Consider the following 19,811-nt stretch of genomic DNA (forward strand, 5'->3'; position numbering starts at 1 on the left):
ATTGACCTCCTTTGACCATTCCCATTCCACCCAGCTCATTAATAATCCCGTTCGTTCACTTGATAAATTCGGCGGTGGGATAAGCCGTTTGCTTGGCCCTCGTACTCGTATCTGTATCTCCGGGATGAATAACTGCTCACTTATTCTTATTTGTAATTACCAGTTGGCAAGGCAGTTGGCCTGCCTCCCAAAAGCAGTGTGTCCCATCTGGTCGGGGCAGAAATATGGCAGAAATTCGTCCTTCGTCCTTTGAGGAGTGAGTGAGTGTGTGTGGGTTTCCTTTGGGTGTTTGGATATTTCGGGTGGGGCGGCATAATTGTGGAAGGAGTGGTGTGTGGTGCGTGCGGTGGGCAAATGCAAAACCTATAAATCTTTATCCAGTCGGCATTATTGATTGGCACTGCCCACAGGACACACAGGACACCCAGGACACGCAAATGGACATATGCTGGGGCGAATATTACGAATATTCATGCGAGGGAAACGGAACGGTCAGTAATGTTAAATTTGCGGGGCGTGGTATCCCCAGAAAGCAGAGGAACTACTCCACACCCCTCTGATTCAATGCGATACCATAGATTACCACCCTTGCGGGAAGCGAGAAGCGAAACTTGTTCGACGTCCCAATAATAGGATAAATAAATAATTCAAATAAATAACGCCGAAATAAAATCAAATGCAATGACGAGTTATGAGATGCCAAGACCGTGTTACTTGTGTGTTGTGCGTTGTACTTATATGTATATCTTGTTGTCCCGAATGATTGGGGAGCTCGTAAATCAACGACAAGCGCCAGATCGCATCCCTTGGCCCTTGATTAGAGCAAAGAGAAAAAAGGGAAAGGAAGCTATAGTTTCGGCCAGCCGAAGTTTATTTACCCTTCCAGATAATTCCTATTAAATTACAAATAATAATAATATTTTTTCGATTTCTGAAAAATTTAATTCAAAATTCTAAAATATTTAATAATAGTTGTAATGTTTTTCCAATTTTTAAAAAATTTAATTCGAAATTCAGAAATAATTACAAATTGATATTCCCAAGAGTAGAAGGTAATATGTGAAAAAAACCGAAGCTATAATTAAAAATCGACTCGTCAAGAAAACGTCTCCTTGCAAACTTCTGACTGAAATCATTATACCCTCTGCAAGGGTATAACAAGTAAAGGGGACAGGGAACAGAGGACAGGACAAGGCAAGGAGCCCCTGGCCACTCGAGTCGAGTGTCAAGTGCCAAGTGCCATGGGCATTCCAGAATTCAGAATAAACCATACGAGTACATGCGTCCATATATCTTGTATCTCTTCTGGTTTGTCATAAATATTCAGGGCGAGCGAAATTTATCATTTGAGTCAAGTTTGTTAATTATTTATGTTGCTCATATTCTGATTTATGTGCCCGGTCCAAAAACTATACAGAAATCTTTTTTGTTTTGTGACATGTGACATTTCATGACAAGTCCTGCATACCGAAAAGCAGCGGCATTAATTTAGATAAACAAACTGATTTATTGTGTGGCCATTTTACTTCTAGTCTAATCCTAATCCATATCCATATCCACATCCACATCCATATCGTTTCGTTTCGCCAGAATGGCGAGTCGTTAGACAGATTCGATTCGGTTTTTCGGGCTTTTGTCGGTGGGGACAGGACGTTCGATTTGGTGAAGTGCAATAAAGTCGAATTTAATTGCCCGTTTGAAATGAGCAAACTTAATGGACAATGACTCATTAACACTGACACGTCAAACAATAATGGCGTGTCTGGGATGTTTGCCGAAAAAAAAGGAGCAAGGAAAAAAGAAAAAGGAAGAGCGGAAAGGCGGAAATTGAAATAACGCTTCCTGCGAAAATGCTACGATGGCCACGCACTATACTATATATGTGTATATATGAAACACGTCCATCCAGGTCCATGACAAAAGCCCGCCTTCCGCCTTCCACATTGGCACATCAAAAGGACTCACCCGGACACTCGCACAACTCGAGCACAAAAAAAAGCAATTAAGCGTTGAAAGCAATCTTAAGCGCTACTGACGGTGACAGTAAAGACAAAGGGGAGGGTGAAAGTAAGTGAGAGTATGAGAATGCGCCTCAGCCTGTGCCTGTGCCCCATGTGAACTCCGATGTCTGCCGAGTGGTGCGAGTGAGTGGAAGCCCTTAAGGATGTGACATGAAATGCTTATCAGTGGGTACAGGCACAGCGCACAGGCACTGCGAAAAAATTCCCGATGCCCCGAAAGGTAAATGTCGTTTTGTTGTGTTTATTAATACCTATCGAAATGTAGAAGAAACTTTTTAAATCGGATCATTTATTCACAAGTTATGAGCAGATGAAAGTATGTAAGCTGTGCAAGCAGTTTACTACTTGCATCCTGAATTTTGATTTTAGTTTTTAGATTTTTATATCCTTTTTTATATTTTCATATCACACACATTTTTTTCTCTGCAATTTCCGAGGAGGAGGAAACCCACCCCACACACGCAGCACACCCAAGACAGTACGCCTAGGAAATTAGTTTTCCCACAGATAAAACTCTGTGTGTGTCAATTAAGCAGGCAATGGACAGTGGACAGAGGGGCCATGGACAACCCATCCGCAATCCGCATCGAATGAGTTCGATCAAAATGTAGCTGGCGTAGAGCTCTTTAAATGTTTTTCCCCCGAAAATCAGCTCACTCCTTCGATTTTGGGGGGCTTGGAACTGGGCTACATATGTTTGTTTGCCCGATGGTTTGGTTTGTTTGTCCACAAAATTATTCGGCAGCCATCGATTGGCGGCGACTAATGAATAATGCCTGATTTCGACTTCATTGCCTAAGGGAATCATCCGCCGCTGTCCATACAAATGAGGACCACTGACAAGTGGCCAGTGGCCGGGAGGAGATACCAAGTGGCGGAGGAATTGGCCAAGACAAGTGGCTCGGATTGCCATTTGCCATGTGCCATTTGCTATTTGCCATTCCGGTGACCTTTTTGCGCATTTCAGCGCCAATATTTGCCCTCTAACATACGGGTCACAGCCACGTTTAATTGTTGGCCCATAAAAACCAACGTGCAATTATCTGTTTCATACTAAAACTAAATGAACTGTCGCGATTTATGGCAATAGCAAATATTATTGTGACTTGTCAATACAGAATTAATTGTGTGGTTAATAAATAAAGGAAAAAGAAGAAGGCATATTGAGAAGTTTTGTAACTTAAATGATTTTTGGCAGAAAAAATGCCAATAGTTAATAAAGTTTAACAAAAGACGAAGAACTCATTTTCGGGACGCTCTCTCTCCATATTTTCGGTGTACAGCAAATACGAGTGGATATAAAAATGGAAATTCAGAAATGGCTAAATATAGTTTAATACAAGTCGAAGAATTACTACATTTTATTTTCCATTGTAAACACTGTCACATAATTGAATTATTTACCCAGGTGATTTTGAACTACAATTAGAGGCAAAAAAAATCTAATTACAGCATCACCTGTATAATGACCGATTCTCAAAAAAAAGCAGCGTAAATCTGTGTAAAAAGAGCGCCGAAACAGAGGATATATTTCACAGCACATGCCCCTGGTCACATCTGTCCCAAGAAAACAGGGCCAAACCGAAATTACATTACCAAGAGAATCGAGGGAACGAAAGCGGAAATGCGGGGTGAGTTGCATATTTCAAGGGGCCGGGCAATAATTTCCTAAAAATAGAGAGTGGGAGGGATTTGGGTGCGGTTGCCCTTCTACCAGGAGCAACAAGAGCTTTAAAAGCCGGCCTTGTTTTGTCCCAAGCTGTTAGAAGAAGGTAATTGCTATAAAATTGCTTTGTAATTGCTTACTAGAAACAAATAGCCGTCACATTAATAAAAACAAAAGAAGCAAAAAATGTGGGATAGCTTTTTACAGGCGGAGTGACGTGGGTCGTAAGTCCAAAACAACGATGCCGATCTATTTGGTAGCGGGCGTTGAACCGCTTTATTTAATTAGACGCTCACAAACCAATTAATCAATTTGCGCTTCTGAGCGCCCCATTCCCCTCTTTTAAAGGACTTACAGGACTTTCAGGACCTTCAGGACAAAAACAAAAACACCACCCCGTGTATTGTCAATGTCAAATTATGTACACTTTTATGCTAAAATAAAGTGATGCTGACAAAACAAGAAGGAGAAATGGAAATGGGAAAAATGTAATGAAGAGTAACTTTCGCATAGCACGGCGCAAAAATAAATAGAATCCTGTTAAGACCATTTATCACTCGACAATTTGTGCTCGCTCCCGAAAATGAAGAATTTGTTGGGCGATTGTAAAATAAAATTATTTACAGAGGACTGATTTCACAACCCTCCTTGAATTGTTTTAACCGCATTTTGGGTGTAATTCCCTCTGCGTTCAGCAAAAATATTTACTTATTTACAGACCTCACGGTTGGTTAGACGGTTTGGCTTGGCCATCAAAAATATCATTAAGAAATCTGCCACTGATTTATTTTTTGGGCCAAGGAGTCAAGGAGGTTTGGGGTCATATTTCGGGCACCCTGACCGTTCGAGAATCGTTTGAAATGGCGAAATAGAAGTCTCCTGTCTGTCACGATGTCACGAGTCCCTACGTCAGTCAGTCATCAAATACCTATTTATAATTAATTGGCGTTAAGGATTCCATCCTTTACAAATGCTTGTAAAATAAACAAAAAAAAAAAAAATATAAAAGAAAAAAAAATAATGAATTATTAAAAAGGAGTTAATATTATTTATACAAATTTACTGCATACTTTTAGACACATATTTTGACATTAAAAAGTGATTTAAAAAATCAGCTATTTTAAAGATAAAGATTCTTTCAATGAGAAAAGTTTAGGGTTTTTTTTTTCCAATTTCAAGAATTGAAATAAACCATAAACCAAGTAATATTCAGTGTCATGGGGCGACACCTTTAAAAAACGTTACAAAATTAATTCCCGAGGCCCATTACGACAGTTCCCAGACAGCAGACGTCTTTTTGGTCGTCTGAAGGTCGGAGATCTCAGTCCTCAGTCCCATTCGGATTTCACATTCCCCACGGAGACACCGGAGTTCCGAGGAGCCAGTTATATTCACCTTAATGCGTAACTGGCCATTTGTGTGCAATAATACCGTGTACGTACAACAATAACGAAATAAAATATGCAGCACAAGTGTAAATGAAATGCCGGATGCTAAAGTGAAAGGACGAGGGTCCTTCCTACGACATTTGCATATTAAAAATTTAGCACATGCACTTTACCAACTCCAAGGGGGCAATAAACGCGTGTAGTCAATGCTAATGTGCCCATTAGCATCGCGTGAAATTCATGATCTGATGCAAATCTAGAAACCACATGCCGCCGCACATCCACCACACATCCGGCCGATAAAATTCACAACTTTGGTGACAAGCGGAATCGTCCTTGTCCTCCTTTCCGCTTTTTTCTGCGGAAATCGAGGGGAAATGCGAGCGGAAACGGATGGCGAACGCCGTTTAATCGCAGCCAGTGCCATTTGCCATTCACCATTCGCCATTGGCAACGGCTGCCCCACCGAAAAGAAGAAGAAGGTGTCATAAAAATCCTATTATGCGCATTACAATATCAAAGGAACACAGAACAGAACAGGAGGCCCGATGCGATGCCCCCGGAATCCCAGAGGAAATCCGTAATATGCGGGCTATTGTTGCTTTTGTTGCTGTTGATGCGATGCTGGCAACCAGTAAGCGGTAACCAGAAACAGACACACACATAACTGCACTGAGAGAAATCGTATGTGGATAGTCGACCTTTTGGCAAAATTAAAAATATTTTGAAGGAGTTTACAATTTTGGTATGACTAAATTGTTAGAGTAGAATTACTATAAAATATATATTAATAAATTAAAACAAGAGAGAACGCTATATTTAAGAACTTCGACTATCAGATACCTCTTACTCCGCTGAAGGGAGTGCGGGGAAGATGGATATACGCAGTCATCAATGCTACTCGCTCAACCTAGCGGCTGTTGAAATTTTACCTCATAACTTTTTAATGATAGTTTATTCTACATTTTGATAGGTACATATGTTTATATCTGATAGATATATATTTTATATTTAAAGTTTTTATAACCTTTCAACGGCTTTAATATTATTTTACTCGCAAGTCAGCAAGAGTAATACCTACAAGATATGCCTAAAGTAATCTCCTCAATTTTTCTTTATTTTTTCCAGTGTAAGTTCGTCGACTTATCGCATATCTGTCGGCTGCTCACTTGCATCTTGCTGTCTTTTGACAGATATACCCGTAATAAAATGTATCTGGCGGTGGAATTTTAATAAATTTGCAAGCATATCAAGGTGTTTCGGTGCTTGTGCCTATGCCAGTGCCTCTGGCCTCCGGAAGCAGATCCAGAAGCCAGCATCCCGGATCTCAAAATCCAGAAGAACAGGGCTCCACACCCAGAGCGTCATAAATTATGACTAAATATGAACCGCCGAGGGTACGAGGTCATGACCACAGGGGCTTCACTTCCACTGACACTGCCACCCTCCGATTTGGATTGGTACTGCGATTGGCATTGGCATTGGGTTCAGCTTGAACTTGGGGTTTGGGTTACGAAAGTGGGTGCCCGGAGAATCGGTGGTCGAGGGTGCGTATTTTATGCTCCTTGGGTGCCAGAAAATGTGGCAAAACATAAAAGTGAGCAGCATCGAGCGCATAATAAGCGAATTATAGAACGTTTAGAAGGGTCACAGTTTTGGTTTTTGGCCTTGTGGCTCCCGGAAAAGTATCCGTATATATCTCCATAAATATATTTCCCCCTGGCCAATGCAAATTTACATTAATTTAGGCCTTCCAGTGCCGCCCGGGTGCTCCAGCATTCAATAAATGAGTTCTATTACGGCAATGAAGCGGTAAAAATGAAATTTTATAGCCCAACCCAATTTACAAATGACTTGTCGTCCTCCCCGGAATAGCCGGAATCGACGGAGAATCAGCTTGCCAATTAAATTAGGGCAAAGGCGGTAGATAACATCAAAGATGTTCCCTTGATTAAAAATCGCCGGGGAGTTCGGCTTAAAAGACTCTTCGAGTTTTGACACGACAGGTTTACAGTTTACACTCTGAAAACTTTACATAATCCTGGAGAATAAATGTCCAATTTTGAAATGTCTTACACTTACTCGTAATAAAAATCCCGAACGATTGGCATTATTAATTTTTAACCATCTTTCGCCAAAAATCATGACGTAACCACTTCGTCTTGGAACCATTTTTGGTTAACGTACAGCAAAAGAGAATAAGAAAAATAAGAAAAAACGAATTTTTGGCCTAAACAAAGGAAATAATGATCCAAATATGGAATGCCATACCTCGTTGAGCTCGTAATCCAATTCCCAATCCATTGACAATTAAAATTAAGAACTTTAATTTTTGACCATTTTTTGCAAAAAATTGTGATGTAACCCCTTATAAAAAATTTAAAAATGTAAAATTTTTTTATTTTTTTGTAAATTAGACAAAAGTGATTTAGATCGTTAGCCTAGGTTATCAGCTAAACAAATCAGTCATTTTTATAACTTTAAATCATTTTTTAGCCAAATTACGCCGAAAAATCACCCAGATAAATTCAAAAATTGCCAAAACATCGTATTCTGAATTTTCGACTGAAAAGACATTTTTTTGATAAATAAAAATTGTGCAAAAAATGTAACCAATATTTCATGTAATGCCTCGTTGAGCTAGAAATAAAATTTCCAATCATTTGGCTTTCAACCGAAAATACCTAAAACTGTATAAACGGTAATTTAAGAAATAAAAACGTAAAACCCTTTATTTCATTTCTTTTGGGTGCTTTTGGCTGCCCTGCAATATCTCATAATCTATTTATCCCATTTTCGCGTGTGTGAGCCGCATATTAAGCATCCTTTTGCCAGTGATTCCGATGCAGGATTTATACTACTGACTGAAAAGGGGATTATTTATACTTGGGATTGGGATTGGACTGGGGTAGATGTCGCTAACTGCTGACCAATACCAATTTCCCTGGAGTGTCGTAATTTTCGAGATATGAATGTAAAATATACATTTTCGCCTCGAAACTGTAGCTTTGTAATTTCTTACTTTCTTGATAAATGTTGGTTTTAATCAATATTGAACACTGAGCGGTATAACAATAATAATATATTATAATATATATATCAGCTTATAGAATTTACATTCCCAGTTTTTGTCCTTCGTCCTTCGGAGGAAATGAATCAAATGAAAATCAATTATCAACAAAGGAGGCTAAACAAATTCCTCAACAGACAGACACGTGACCTAAAAATCACAATAAATCCGTTAAAACTCGACGGAAATACTTAACCTAAGGCCTTTCCGGACGCACTGAAATTTCAATAAGTAAAAAAAAGAAAGGAAAAAAAAAGGAGGAAGAAACAACAGGCGTGCCAGCATTTATTTGATGCCGTGGGTGAAGATGAAGATACGGGTGCGAAAGCGAAAGGCGGAGCAATCTGCATAGCAACCCCGTGACTCCGAAACTCCATAACTCCATAACTCCGTCGTAAGGCCGTGTCCATCCTTAAAGGACGACGGCGCCTGGACTGACACATTATTAACTTGTCATACAAAGATAAAAATGTATTCGCTTTCGCTGCACGAGATCAACATAAACGTCGGCAGCTTTATAGCGCCGTGGAACCCTCCTCATCTCTAATATCTGTATAACCCCAGCCACCATCCTCTGAAAAACTGGGAAAAACTGAATCTGAGGTATTTCGGTTTGGAGTTTGGGAAGGACGGGAAAACGCCGACAGACCGTCGAAAAGATGAAAAATTACTATAAAACGTTTTGTGGCATTTTAATGTCCACAAAACTCGCTCTGTGCCTTGAAAATGAAAAATTCAAAAGAAAAACAAAGGTAGGAATGGAAATGGAAATGGTATGCTGGGCAATGGTTTGCGGATATGCTTTTGGACTAGAGAATGTTTCCTTGTTTGATGGCGTTCGTGATTGAAAGGATGGCCGGTGGATTCAATTTTCCATATTCAAATTGGGGATTTCCATCATTTGTCACAGTAATCGGACTGAAAGCTCTTCCAGTCCAGTTTGCTCAGTTCTGTGTGGTCAACTATTATATAATTAAAAGCCCAAACCCGATTAAAAATGATTTGTAAAATAGAATCAAATTATCAACACGTTATAAAAGTAGAACTTTTAAAATGAGTTTTTTAAAATAATATAATTGATATTATATATAATTAAATAAATTTAAAATAAACAAATATTTCCCCTATGAGTTTTTTTTTTAACTTTAGCGAAGTTTAAAATATTACAAATTTTGTATTAGAAATCCTTGTCTTATGGACAAGGCAAAAAATAAAAGATTCTTCGGCATGATTGTGTTTTTTGTGATTAATTTCGATAAGATTTGAATGGGAAATTAAATTTTTGCGGACAGGGCACCCCAAACTTCGGGCGACGGAAATCCAATTGCCCTCGCTGAACGCTGAATGGTAATCAAAACAAGTTGATGGAGATAAAATCTGAAATCTGAATACACTGCAATGGGCACACAAATATTTTCTTTTTCAAAAATTCCGGGGCATTCCTTTGAAGTGTGTCGCGCGTTTGCCGTCTACTTTTGAGTTGTTTGCCTAACCGAACCGAACGAACTTGAACTTTTCATTCGAATTACTGCCCTGCCCTGGAGCTTCGCCTTTAAAGTCGACTGGGTTTCAGGGGTTTCATGGGTTTCACTTTACTAAACGGACGACGGACGGAAGGCAGTAACTGCGGACAGGAAGTTTGTCTTGAAATTTACCGATAATGCGTAAAATTCCATTAAATCGGGTGTAATTAAATGACATTTACTTTGGCCACATTAAAAAGGGCATAAATCAGCGAGACTTCGGTAGCAAAGCATATTTCTCGACCCCGGGGTTTTTTCCTTTTTTTTTTTGGTTATTCGGGGGGTAATGACAAGATGACAGGACGAGGAAGTAACTTTCCTCCTCGTTTGCGTACAGAAAAGCCCAAAACAAATATGGGGTGAATTGCTTTACTTGGCTTTTTGGAAAAGTGGAAAAGGAAAAGTGGACCGGGACCCCGCGACTGTGGGATGGAAATGGATCATTGATAAAAAAAACCCAGTTAATTCAAGAAGATTTAATATTAAATTTAAATATTTTTCGCTTTGTTTTTCATCCTTTGCGGTTTTTATAAATTTTAAATATTAAATTAAACTATTAAGGTAAATTTTAACATTTAAAACTTTGATTTTAATGTGAAGTTCTTTTTTTATTGAAGTAAAATTTTTTAAATAAATATGACCTAATATTTTCTACCTAGATTAAAATATTTTCTACCTTGATTCAAATATTTTCAAATTAAATATAGTAGTTTAATAACTTTTATATTTAACAATAAGTTTTTAATTTTATTTTATTATGTTTTACGAGTCCTTGAATTACTATATTATTACTATACAATTTTTTTTTGCTGTGATGGAAATGGAAATGGACAGAGGTGGTATAGTACCAAATAATTCCGGGAGGTGTGGGGCCAAACGGCGTGGAATCTGCTGAGAAACCTAATTTATTGAAAAATTGTTTCTCGGGGTGAGTCGGTGGTCGGTCGGTTTGACTTGCTGTCGTTTGTTGTTCTTGTTCTCGGTGTTTTCGCCTTCTGCCGGGGGGCATGCTGTGACCTTTTCGCTGGCGCTTTTCTGTTTGTGTTCACAGTGTTATAAAGACAACATTCTACTACTTAATGTCCGTCGCACCATCTAGAACTCAGAGCTCAGTCCGCCCCCAACCCCACGCAGCTGCTGTTCCTGTTCCTTTGTAGAACTCAGAGACTCACGGTTTTGAGAAAAAAAATGTGCATCAAAGAACAAGTTTTGCCCATTCACAACCACCATTTCAGGAGAAAACGCCCCCTCCCACAGAGCAGACTATAAAAAAAGTTGGGCCTGACAGCCGCTAAAAGCCACAAAATCGTACATTAAAAAAATAAACAAAATATTACTTTTGGGATGACCGCGTTCTTTCCTTACCTACGATTTAACTTTCCCGTTTTCATTAGAGGCCGCGGTAAATCACTGGAATTTTTTCAAAATACTATACTATATATATATATGTGAGGAGATCCAGAAGCAAAATCAATAGTGGAGACACTACAACCCTTTTAATCAGCACAACAAATATATAAGTATTCACCTCGCGTAACTACTGGGCATTATCAGCCCGAGGACTCAAAGGACACCAAGTGCGGAAAGGACCAACTTTCGCCAAAAAGGGGATGGTTTTCTTTCAACTTAAGTTGGAACTCGGAGGTACATTTAATAATAGATTGCTAGAATAGAAAACAACAATAGTGTAATAGTGTGGAGAAGGTTCTTCAGCAAAGTAACATGTTTACTTTTAAAAAGTAATGAATAAGCTACAGTATTTTAATCTTTTTTATACTGTTGTCATTTATTTTTTTAAGATGTTCAACTATCTTAATTTGAAAGTTTTTACTCACAATTTTGTAAGCAAGCGATAATGGGAGGGGTACTGCTTGCACTGCTTGCATGCGCCAATAGTCCGATTCGAAAAATTTTCGATAGGTATTAATAAACGAAACCAAATCAATGTCATAATTCTTTAGACTTATTTTCGGAAAGGACAGAAAATGGCCATCTGTCATTCTCTAATTAAAATACAGAAAACTTAATTTTGGATTCAGACACATGTACATAATGCCCATGGCTTTCCCGCCTTAGAAGTTTGGGAGTGTCCTTTTGCTCAGGAAGCAGGAAGTTCGAACTTCGAAGAGCACTGGGAGTACAAAGTGCAACGACGTTTTCCGTGCCAAATCCAGTCCCATTCGGGGATGTTGGGATGTGGAAGGAAACACGCAACAGGGAAGGTGAAAATGTGAAAATATGAAAGCAGGAGCAGAAGGAACACACCTAAAAGATTGATGACTGTCGTGGCCATTTGGCGTTAGGACTTTTCAATTATTGGTTCGACATGGCAGTGGTTTGCGTGATTTGCATTGTTTCAGTTTCTGTTTGAGTCCAACAGGACACACAGGATATAATACAATATAGTCCTGTTTGCTTTGCCTCTGCCTTTGCCTTTGCCACATCATCGTGTCGCGGACACTCTGTCATTTGGCTGGATGGTCTTTGGTCCTTAGTCGCAAGTCGTTAGTACTGAAATCCAGTCGCTAAGTGCTGGCAAACAATCTGTGCCGAAAGGACGTGAAAGCGGGGTCTGTCTGAATATGCAATATGGATCCCTGTTCTCACATAATGATTTGTCAAAAGTCTGATTCTGATTCTGCACAATGCACACTGGTCAGAAATACGAAGAGCTGCTCAAATCTCTAGTTATAGATTCGATAAATAATGTTTTATTTATTTGATTACAAATGAGTAAAAAGAAAAAATGTCTAAAAGTATGCAACAATATATTTTTAACCCAAAAGTTATATGAAGTCATACAGGAAGACGACTATTATGCATACTTTTAGACACATATTTGGATATTTATTTATCAAAACGGATTCTTCATCGAAATATTCCTTTAGCAGTATTTCTGACGAAATAACATTGATTTTCGTGATGCGGAACAGTGTGCAATGGACAGCAAGTACAAGTCACTCTCATTAATTAAACCAGGAAGGAAGGGCCAGACTCGCTTGATTTGAGTTCCAAACCCCGCCCCATCGATGCAATTTCGCCATCTCATGTCTGCTAAGGCCGCTGCTACTTACAAAAGGTATTTCGGTAGTATAAGTTTGATTAAGGTCTTACATTTCAATGTATAGAAATCATATCTTGTATGTGCTAAACTTAATATATTATTTTTAATTTAATGAATATATTTTCTTATGTATACATCTAGCTAAAAATATCAGGAAAATCAACGAAGATTGTTTTTTTTTGTATTACTTTTCGAAATATTCGAAAGGTATACAAACAATATATTAATATACTATCTTGCAACTTTTGAAATCACAATACCCTCTGCAGGGGTAACAAAGGGTTTACGGAAACTGATTCTTGGGAAGGGTGCGGGGGAAAGCGGGTTGTTTCCGCCGCAATCTCATTAAGTTTATTTTACTCAATGTGTCATCGTCACAAACAACTGTCGTCAAAGATGGAATGGAAGCAACAGCGTTCGCTTCTTCCAAGGTAAATCGATAGCACTTTGTAATTTCTAATGTTTTTAGAGACTGTGATCCTTTGGTTGCCAAGCAACGACACACAATCTTCCACATATCGTCAATATATTCCCCGGATATAATCAAGTGAACGAAATCTAGAAGATCGAGTAGTGGAGTTATGTGCGATAGAACCTTCCAATAGTTTTCCTTAAGAGCATTATATTTCTCAAGAGACAATATCAGTTTTCCCAATTTCTCTTCGAACTTAATAAGCAATCGCCAATGCTCTTTCATAATATGCAGTCTTTTACAGTTCTTAATTAGGTCCAGAAACTGATCCATTTTGAGATACTGCTCGGGGTGAACATAAATGGCAACATATTGGTGGGGGTTCCATGGACGGGCCAAATTAGCAATCGCCTGTTCATCATAAAATCCACTCAGAATTCTTCCTAAACTGTTTATGCTCGCCATCGGTTGAGTTTCTTCCTTACTCAGCAAAGTGTTTCGAATAACTAACTGTATGAGACGCATCTCGAAGAGATCCTGAAACAGTTTAATCAAAGTTCCCTGTCGATGGTATCCATTAAGCCTCAGATCCAAAAGGTTAGGCAACTTTGCCAGGGCCGCATACTCAGTTGCATCGATGTCGGTCTTCATCATTAATTCCACAGAAGTGAGTTGATTGCAGAACGGTACGATATCCGAGAATCTTCCATATAATTCGGTACTGGTGAAGCCAAGAAAACGTAAATTCCCATTTGATTGGCACAATTGCACCAAGTCTACGGCATCCATTCCAGCATTTACCCTGAGTATTTGCAAATCGTTGATATGTGGCAAGCTTCGAAAGCTGTATCCTAAAAAAACGTTGAGTTTTTAGATCATAAAAGTGGAATTATAAACAGAGCAACTCACCGTCAACAGCAATCTCAAGTATTTGAAGACTTTTCTTATGACTGATGGCATTTATCAGGGCCTCGAAACATTCCAAATGTTCGGGATAGTATCGAGTTGGTTTGTAAGCCAACTTGAATAATTTCACTACTTCGTTCTCCCTGATCGCACGTACACACAAGTCCCAATACAGTTTCCTTTCCGTTCTGGTTTCATTTCGCAATAAATCGTATATCTGCTCCAAGTTGATGGTTATATGTCGGTTATCACCCAAAATCTCAAACTCAATCTCAAGTCTTTTTAGGAGTTCAGGATCCCACTGCATTGAATACATTTTGAAGATCTCGGAACTGCTTACGAAATGGATGAGATCCAAATACTTCACCATGTTGAATCTATCCTTCAATTCATCGTTCATTTCACAGTTTCTTTTGATTTGTCGAAATATAAGGCTCAAACAATATTGGTTGAGATCTACTATTGTTTTGGGTTTCTTATTTTTAAGCGCCAATTCACCACCGATTAGTTCTTTTTTTAAGGGCATTACTAATATTTTTTGTGGGTGTTGAGAGAGAGAGAGAGAGCTACACGAAAACACAGAAGATGGGCAGGAACGCGAATTTTCACCCAGATTGCTTAAAAATAAAATCCCAAGCTGTCGATCAGCTGATCCCTTGTCTTGTTCTTCTTCTTCCCCGTTTGCCATTAGTTGTGAAAAGCTCTTAAAACGGAGCTTTTACCCAGGGGGTAGGTAAAAATTGTTGATAAGGGATTACAGACTTTTTTTTGTATTATCTGGTTAATGCTCTTGGTTTTTATTTAAACAGCTGGGAATGTTAAATTGCATAATTTTAAGATACCATCCTATTAATAGGAATTTGTAAAAGCTAAACTAAATATGTCCAACAAATTGTTTGAATTTTTAAAGTTCACTTCAATGAAGACTTCTTAAATTAACTTTATTTAAATACAAATATTTTTGGAAATAAAGAATCGTTTGTGAAGCAGTCAGATAAAAATTAGTATTATTTTTTTTTTATAATTTGGGCAATTTGGTAATATTTCCAAAGTGTTGAACTTGCCGCTGTTTTAGTAATAATTCAATAAAGATTTTTGCTAGTATATTTTATGTAAATACCCTTAAGGTTCAGTCTGCTGACCAAAAGCCATTAGAGTACCCAAAAAACAGAAGCTAAAAAGCCACTTCGATCTTCGGCCCCAAGGCTTTTATATGCTACACTTCAGATGCCACACTCTCCTTGCTCCTTGCATTTATATACCAAACATTCGTTTGATTTGTTTTACGATGCCCTCGACTCAACTCGACTCCCTCCGACTTCTAATTGAAAAGAGGTTGAGCAAATAAACACAAATTGTAATAAAAGTTTACTTGCAATAAATATTTTTGCGGATACAGGCCAGTGCTTCTGCTTCGGCTTCTGCAGCTTCTGTTTTCCTGTCGCTCTGGCTGCTTTTGGCTTTTGAATTTTTTATTTGAAAAATAAAATTGAAAATTCAATTTCGCAATCATTTTGGCACCCCAGACACACCTACCCTTACCCAAGGAGCAGCAGAGCAACCCCTGCCCATCGAAAACCGCGCTGGAGATTAAAAACGACAATCTCCTGACGGCAAAGGAACGGCAAACTTGTCCAACCAAAAACCAAACCATCCAGACAATATTTGCACCAGGCCAACTCAGCTCTCAACTCCTTTGGAGTCCTTGGCTTCGAATGTGAATTTCCGAAGTAACCGAAGCTTCATTAGAAGTAAGGATGGATAGTAAATGCGCTGGCGACTCCAAAGTTTGCCCTCGCCTCTCGGATTTGGATATATCCCCCAAGGGGGAAAGGAACGCGCCCTATTGGACATTCTCGTAATAATAATTAAAGCATAAAAAAAGGATGAGCCAGGGGGAAAAAAAAGGGCTGCTCCGCGACGACTTAAAGACGGTGTTGTAGCTGTAAACCCCTTTAAAGAGCCAGCTATTTGTCGAATGGATCTCCGAATAAGTACAGGCTACGTTTTAAGGCTGGAAATTATTAATTAACCCGTTGTTAGCCCACAGCGGCCTCATTTGCTTTGGCTTTTTTTAAATTATGCACCTATTAATGTTTAAAATGCAAATGCCGGGACGGTACAGGACTACCGAGGACTACGGAGGACTACAGGACTAAATGAAAACGGGACGAGACAAGATGGTCGGGGGACGGGGGAACGGGTGAAAAAAGCTATAAAGTTTTATGTGAATAATGCAAACCGTTGTCAAGGAATTATGGTCTAGCGGAAAATGTTCGCTTAGGGTCACTTCTATGGAATGTCCATTCGTTTATGGCCTTTGACTCGTACACACAAAAAAATGTATTGGAAAAAATACTGACTAAACTAAAGATCATGTATGTTTATTTTGATTTTCTAATGGCATTTAACAAGCTGTACAATCCATAAAACAAAATCGATAATGTACTATAGATACTAGATATAGTAGATATTATATATACTACATATACTAGATACTATATATACTAGATATATTTATTTATTTCTAAAATTTTATATATTGTTGGTTCAATTTTAATTTACTACTTTCGAAGATATTTTCAATGCCTGTTACTTATGCAACAACAGCTTTATAGTTCCGACTTCAAGTGCTATAATTAACATGTATATTTGCTTTAAGCTTTCGGGAAGTTAACTAGCAAAATAAACTACTTCCTTTGCCATATTTCGGAATGCTTTTCATATAATGTTTACCATCTATTCAGAGAAATATGCCACTGAGAAGAGGTGGGAAGCAAACAACAAAGCGACAATTGTGGTTGTAATTGCGCCACTCAACCATTAGAGGTCTTAAGGGTTTATGATGTCCTTAAATGCTCGCATCCCAGTAACCTACACCCATGGCACTTTACTACTCATTTTATTTGCACAATGAGTTGCTTTATAAGGCTAATAATCACTGCGAACCGAACACTGGATCTCAAAAGTGTGGAGCATTCAACCGCAAACACGGTCGCCGAAGCCATTTAACGGAATGTTTCAATTAAGCCAAAATACCTCAAGGTAAGGTTGAAATCACTTAAAGAAATTATAATCACTTTGTACACATACGTTTAGCTCCAGCTCCACACAGCTTCAGTTTTAGCTCCTCGGGGCTGCTCACTTTCCTCGCTTCTCGCTTTTCCGACGCTTTTCCATCCCCCTTTTCCCCGTTTTGCCCCTTTTCCATTCCCCCTTCGTTAGTGGAGAGCTCAGCAGTTGAGTCGAGAGTTGAGTTCAGAGTTCAGTTCAGTTGTTTTTGTAGTGGATTAACCCGAGCAAAATAAATAATTTCACCTGCAGATGCTGGCCTAGAGTGCCTTATACCTTCCAACCGCCTTATCGAGTGCCTTGGCGATAAGTTGGCATCCGCACAACTGCCACCCCGAATAACCGACATACATATGATGTCTGGTACTTTTCGGGGGGCAAGGAAGAGGGGTGACGGTGGTATCTTCGGGTTCATAAGCCCTCGCCGAAAGGAAAAGGTAATTTAGTAAATAATAGGGTCAAAGACAAATATTGTTGTGGGCTCTCGTCTCGTCTCGCTCGCATTTTGCCAATGAGGGAACGCTTTCGGCGTCTTTTGTGCGTGAAAAGCGTGTGTAAGTTGCTTTTAGAGGCAATTGAGGACGATTAACGTGAAGGTGGAGGAAGTGGGCCAATAAAGAGAACTCCGGGCGACGCAGGATAACCTGTAGACAGGCTTAGTTTTTTTTTTTTTGGTTTAGCCTTTGGATATTTGGCTAAAATGTGGTCAAATCCTATAACTTAATTTTTCCCACACTTAAGTTTAAATCGCTTATCGATTTTCCAATCATTTACAAAGTTGTCTAAAAGTATGCCATAATGTCTTATCTGAAAGTAAATCTGAAAAATAATTATCCATTGCATACTTTTAAACACTTTTAAGTGATTTGGGAACTCCAGTGATTTCTGTTTTCTTTTTAGATTTGTAAAATTATCGGTTCGATAATATTGATGTTTTGAAGGGAAAACACAAATTTAATATCGAGAAACGGCAGTCTGTCAATATTGTTTCAAGCCTTACTAAAAAGGCATAAAAAAAACATTAAAATCAAATAATTTTCAAAGGTGTCTGAAAGTAGGCAATCATATCTTACATAGCAAACTTTTAAGCGCCTTTAAAATATACTTTAGAAGCCCAGTGATCTGTGTATTTGTTGTAGTTTTCCAAAATGACTAGAGAAGCATAAGAAAAGCAATCATTTTTTTAAGGTCTGAAACTGTACAGCATAAATCTTTTACCCACTCAAAAAGCTGGCATAAATTATTCGAGGCACCAGCCTCCACAAGTGGACCCACTTTTGTGACCTCTTCAGGGTATGAGTGACCCATTGCGGAACAAAAATGTTATGCCAGGCACTGTTCACATGAGCGACATCAAAGCGATTGTGCGGTTTATCTCTTAGTATAATGCATACATATTTGCGACACTGGGAATATCGAAATAAAAAATGTGCTCCGTGCGCAATCAATTGAAATTAATTTGCATAAAGGAATGTCCGTGCATACGCACTCCAGCGGATACCCACCCCACCTTCACTTTTGAGCCTTGACCCCTCTTCGAATTGCGATGAGAGGAGAGACTGGTCTTTGGCACTGGTTTTGCTGGTTTTCTGGCTCCGAGGAATGCCTCTGATGGCTTATCTCTTGATTTTGCGACTGTTTTCACTGAGTACTGATTTAATTAGATTTTAATTTGCGCAATTTGGGAAGTGAGGGGGGCAGGCTCAGTGACATACACGCAAATTTTAAGTTAAACAATTTATATTTCGAGTCCTGGGAATACGTAAAACACCCCCCTTCCCCTGGGTTACGGAAATGTGTGCACTGCCCAGGGGCTTTCAAGCTGGAAATTCGGAAATTCAGGGGGAGGGGCAGCGGAAAACACTGTTGGCACAGCTGAATTTAGGGTTTAAAATTAATTAAGCGGAAGTAACCTAGTACGTTTGATTGTTTTAGACAGATCCTGTGTATCCTGTGTGTGTGTGATGTTTCTTTTTTGGTTTTTTTCCCTTTTCGAAAAATGTAAACCCTTTGTATTATCAGCTTTAATGAGGAAGATTTGGCACAACATTATTTCGACTGGTAAATCATAGATGGCGCTATTAAAAGCCATAGGTGGCGCCACCGGATGGTATACGATTTGATTTTGTAAATTGCCTACTTTCAGGCCGTACCAATATTAAATATTAAATTAAAAATTAATAATAAAAATGAATTTAATTTTAAATCAATAATAATTGTAAAACATTTTTTAAAAAAATTTAGGAAAGTATTTTATTATTACGAAGTTTCCATTTTATGTGAGGATAGAATGGGATTTTTTTTATTAACAGCTTGTCAATCTGTTTAGATTACGACAATCATGAGAGTATTTAAAGCATTTAGAACAAAAGTTATAGAAATATTTTTGTATTAATGAATTGAAGGTGGGTGTTTCAACTATTACAAATTGTCAGTTTTTCAAAATTTCAATACCTTACAAAACTTTTCAACAAACAGAAATGTATTAAAAATCTGAGTTATTAACCAAAGATGCAGTTAACTTTTATTGGAAAACTAGAGAATGAGTATTTGATTGGGAACAGAATGGCCCACATAGGCAATTTAAACTCAACGGGTCTATGTAAACATATTTTCAACGACATTTGAAAAGGAAAGGGGCTGAAACGAAATCTGTGTACTATATAACACACCCCAATGGAATTACTCA

General features: G+C 38.5%; 1 protein-coding gene across 1 annotated transcript; it reads right to left on the reverse strand.

Annotated features, from left to right (window-relative positions):
• Positions 1-12,932: 12,932 nt before the first annotated feature.
• LOC138913883 (uncharacterized) lies at positions 12,933-14,662 on the reverse strand. Its single transcript, XM_070219010.1, has 2 exons — positions 14,054-14,662; positions 12,933-13,995 (listed from the first exon to the last, which is right to left on the reverse strand). Exons 1-2 carry the CDS (start codon positions 14,574-14,576, stop codon positions 13,016-13,018), a joined length of 1,503 nt encoding a protein of 500 aa, XP_070075111.1. The 5' UTR covers positions 14,577-14,662; the 3' UTR covers positions 12,933-13,015.
• Between the last annotated feature and the right edge of the window lie 5,149 nt (positions 14,663-19,811).

The sequence above is a fragment of the Drosophila takahashii genome, chromosome X (assembly GCF_030179915.1).
Source record: "Drosophila takahashii strain IR98-3 E-12201 chromosome X, DtakHiC1v2, whole genome shotgun sequence".
Lineage (NCBI taxonomy): Eukaryota > Metazoa > Arthropoda > Insecta > Diptera > Drosophilidae > Drosophila > Drosophila takahashii.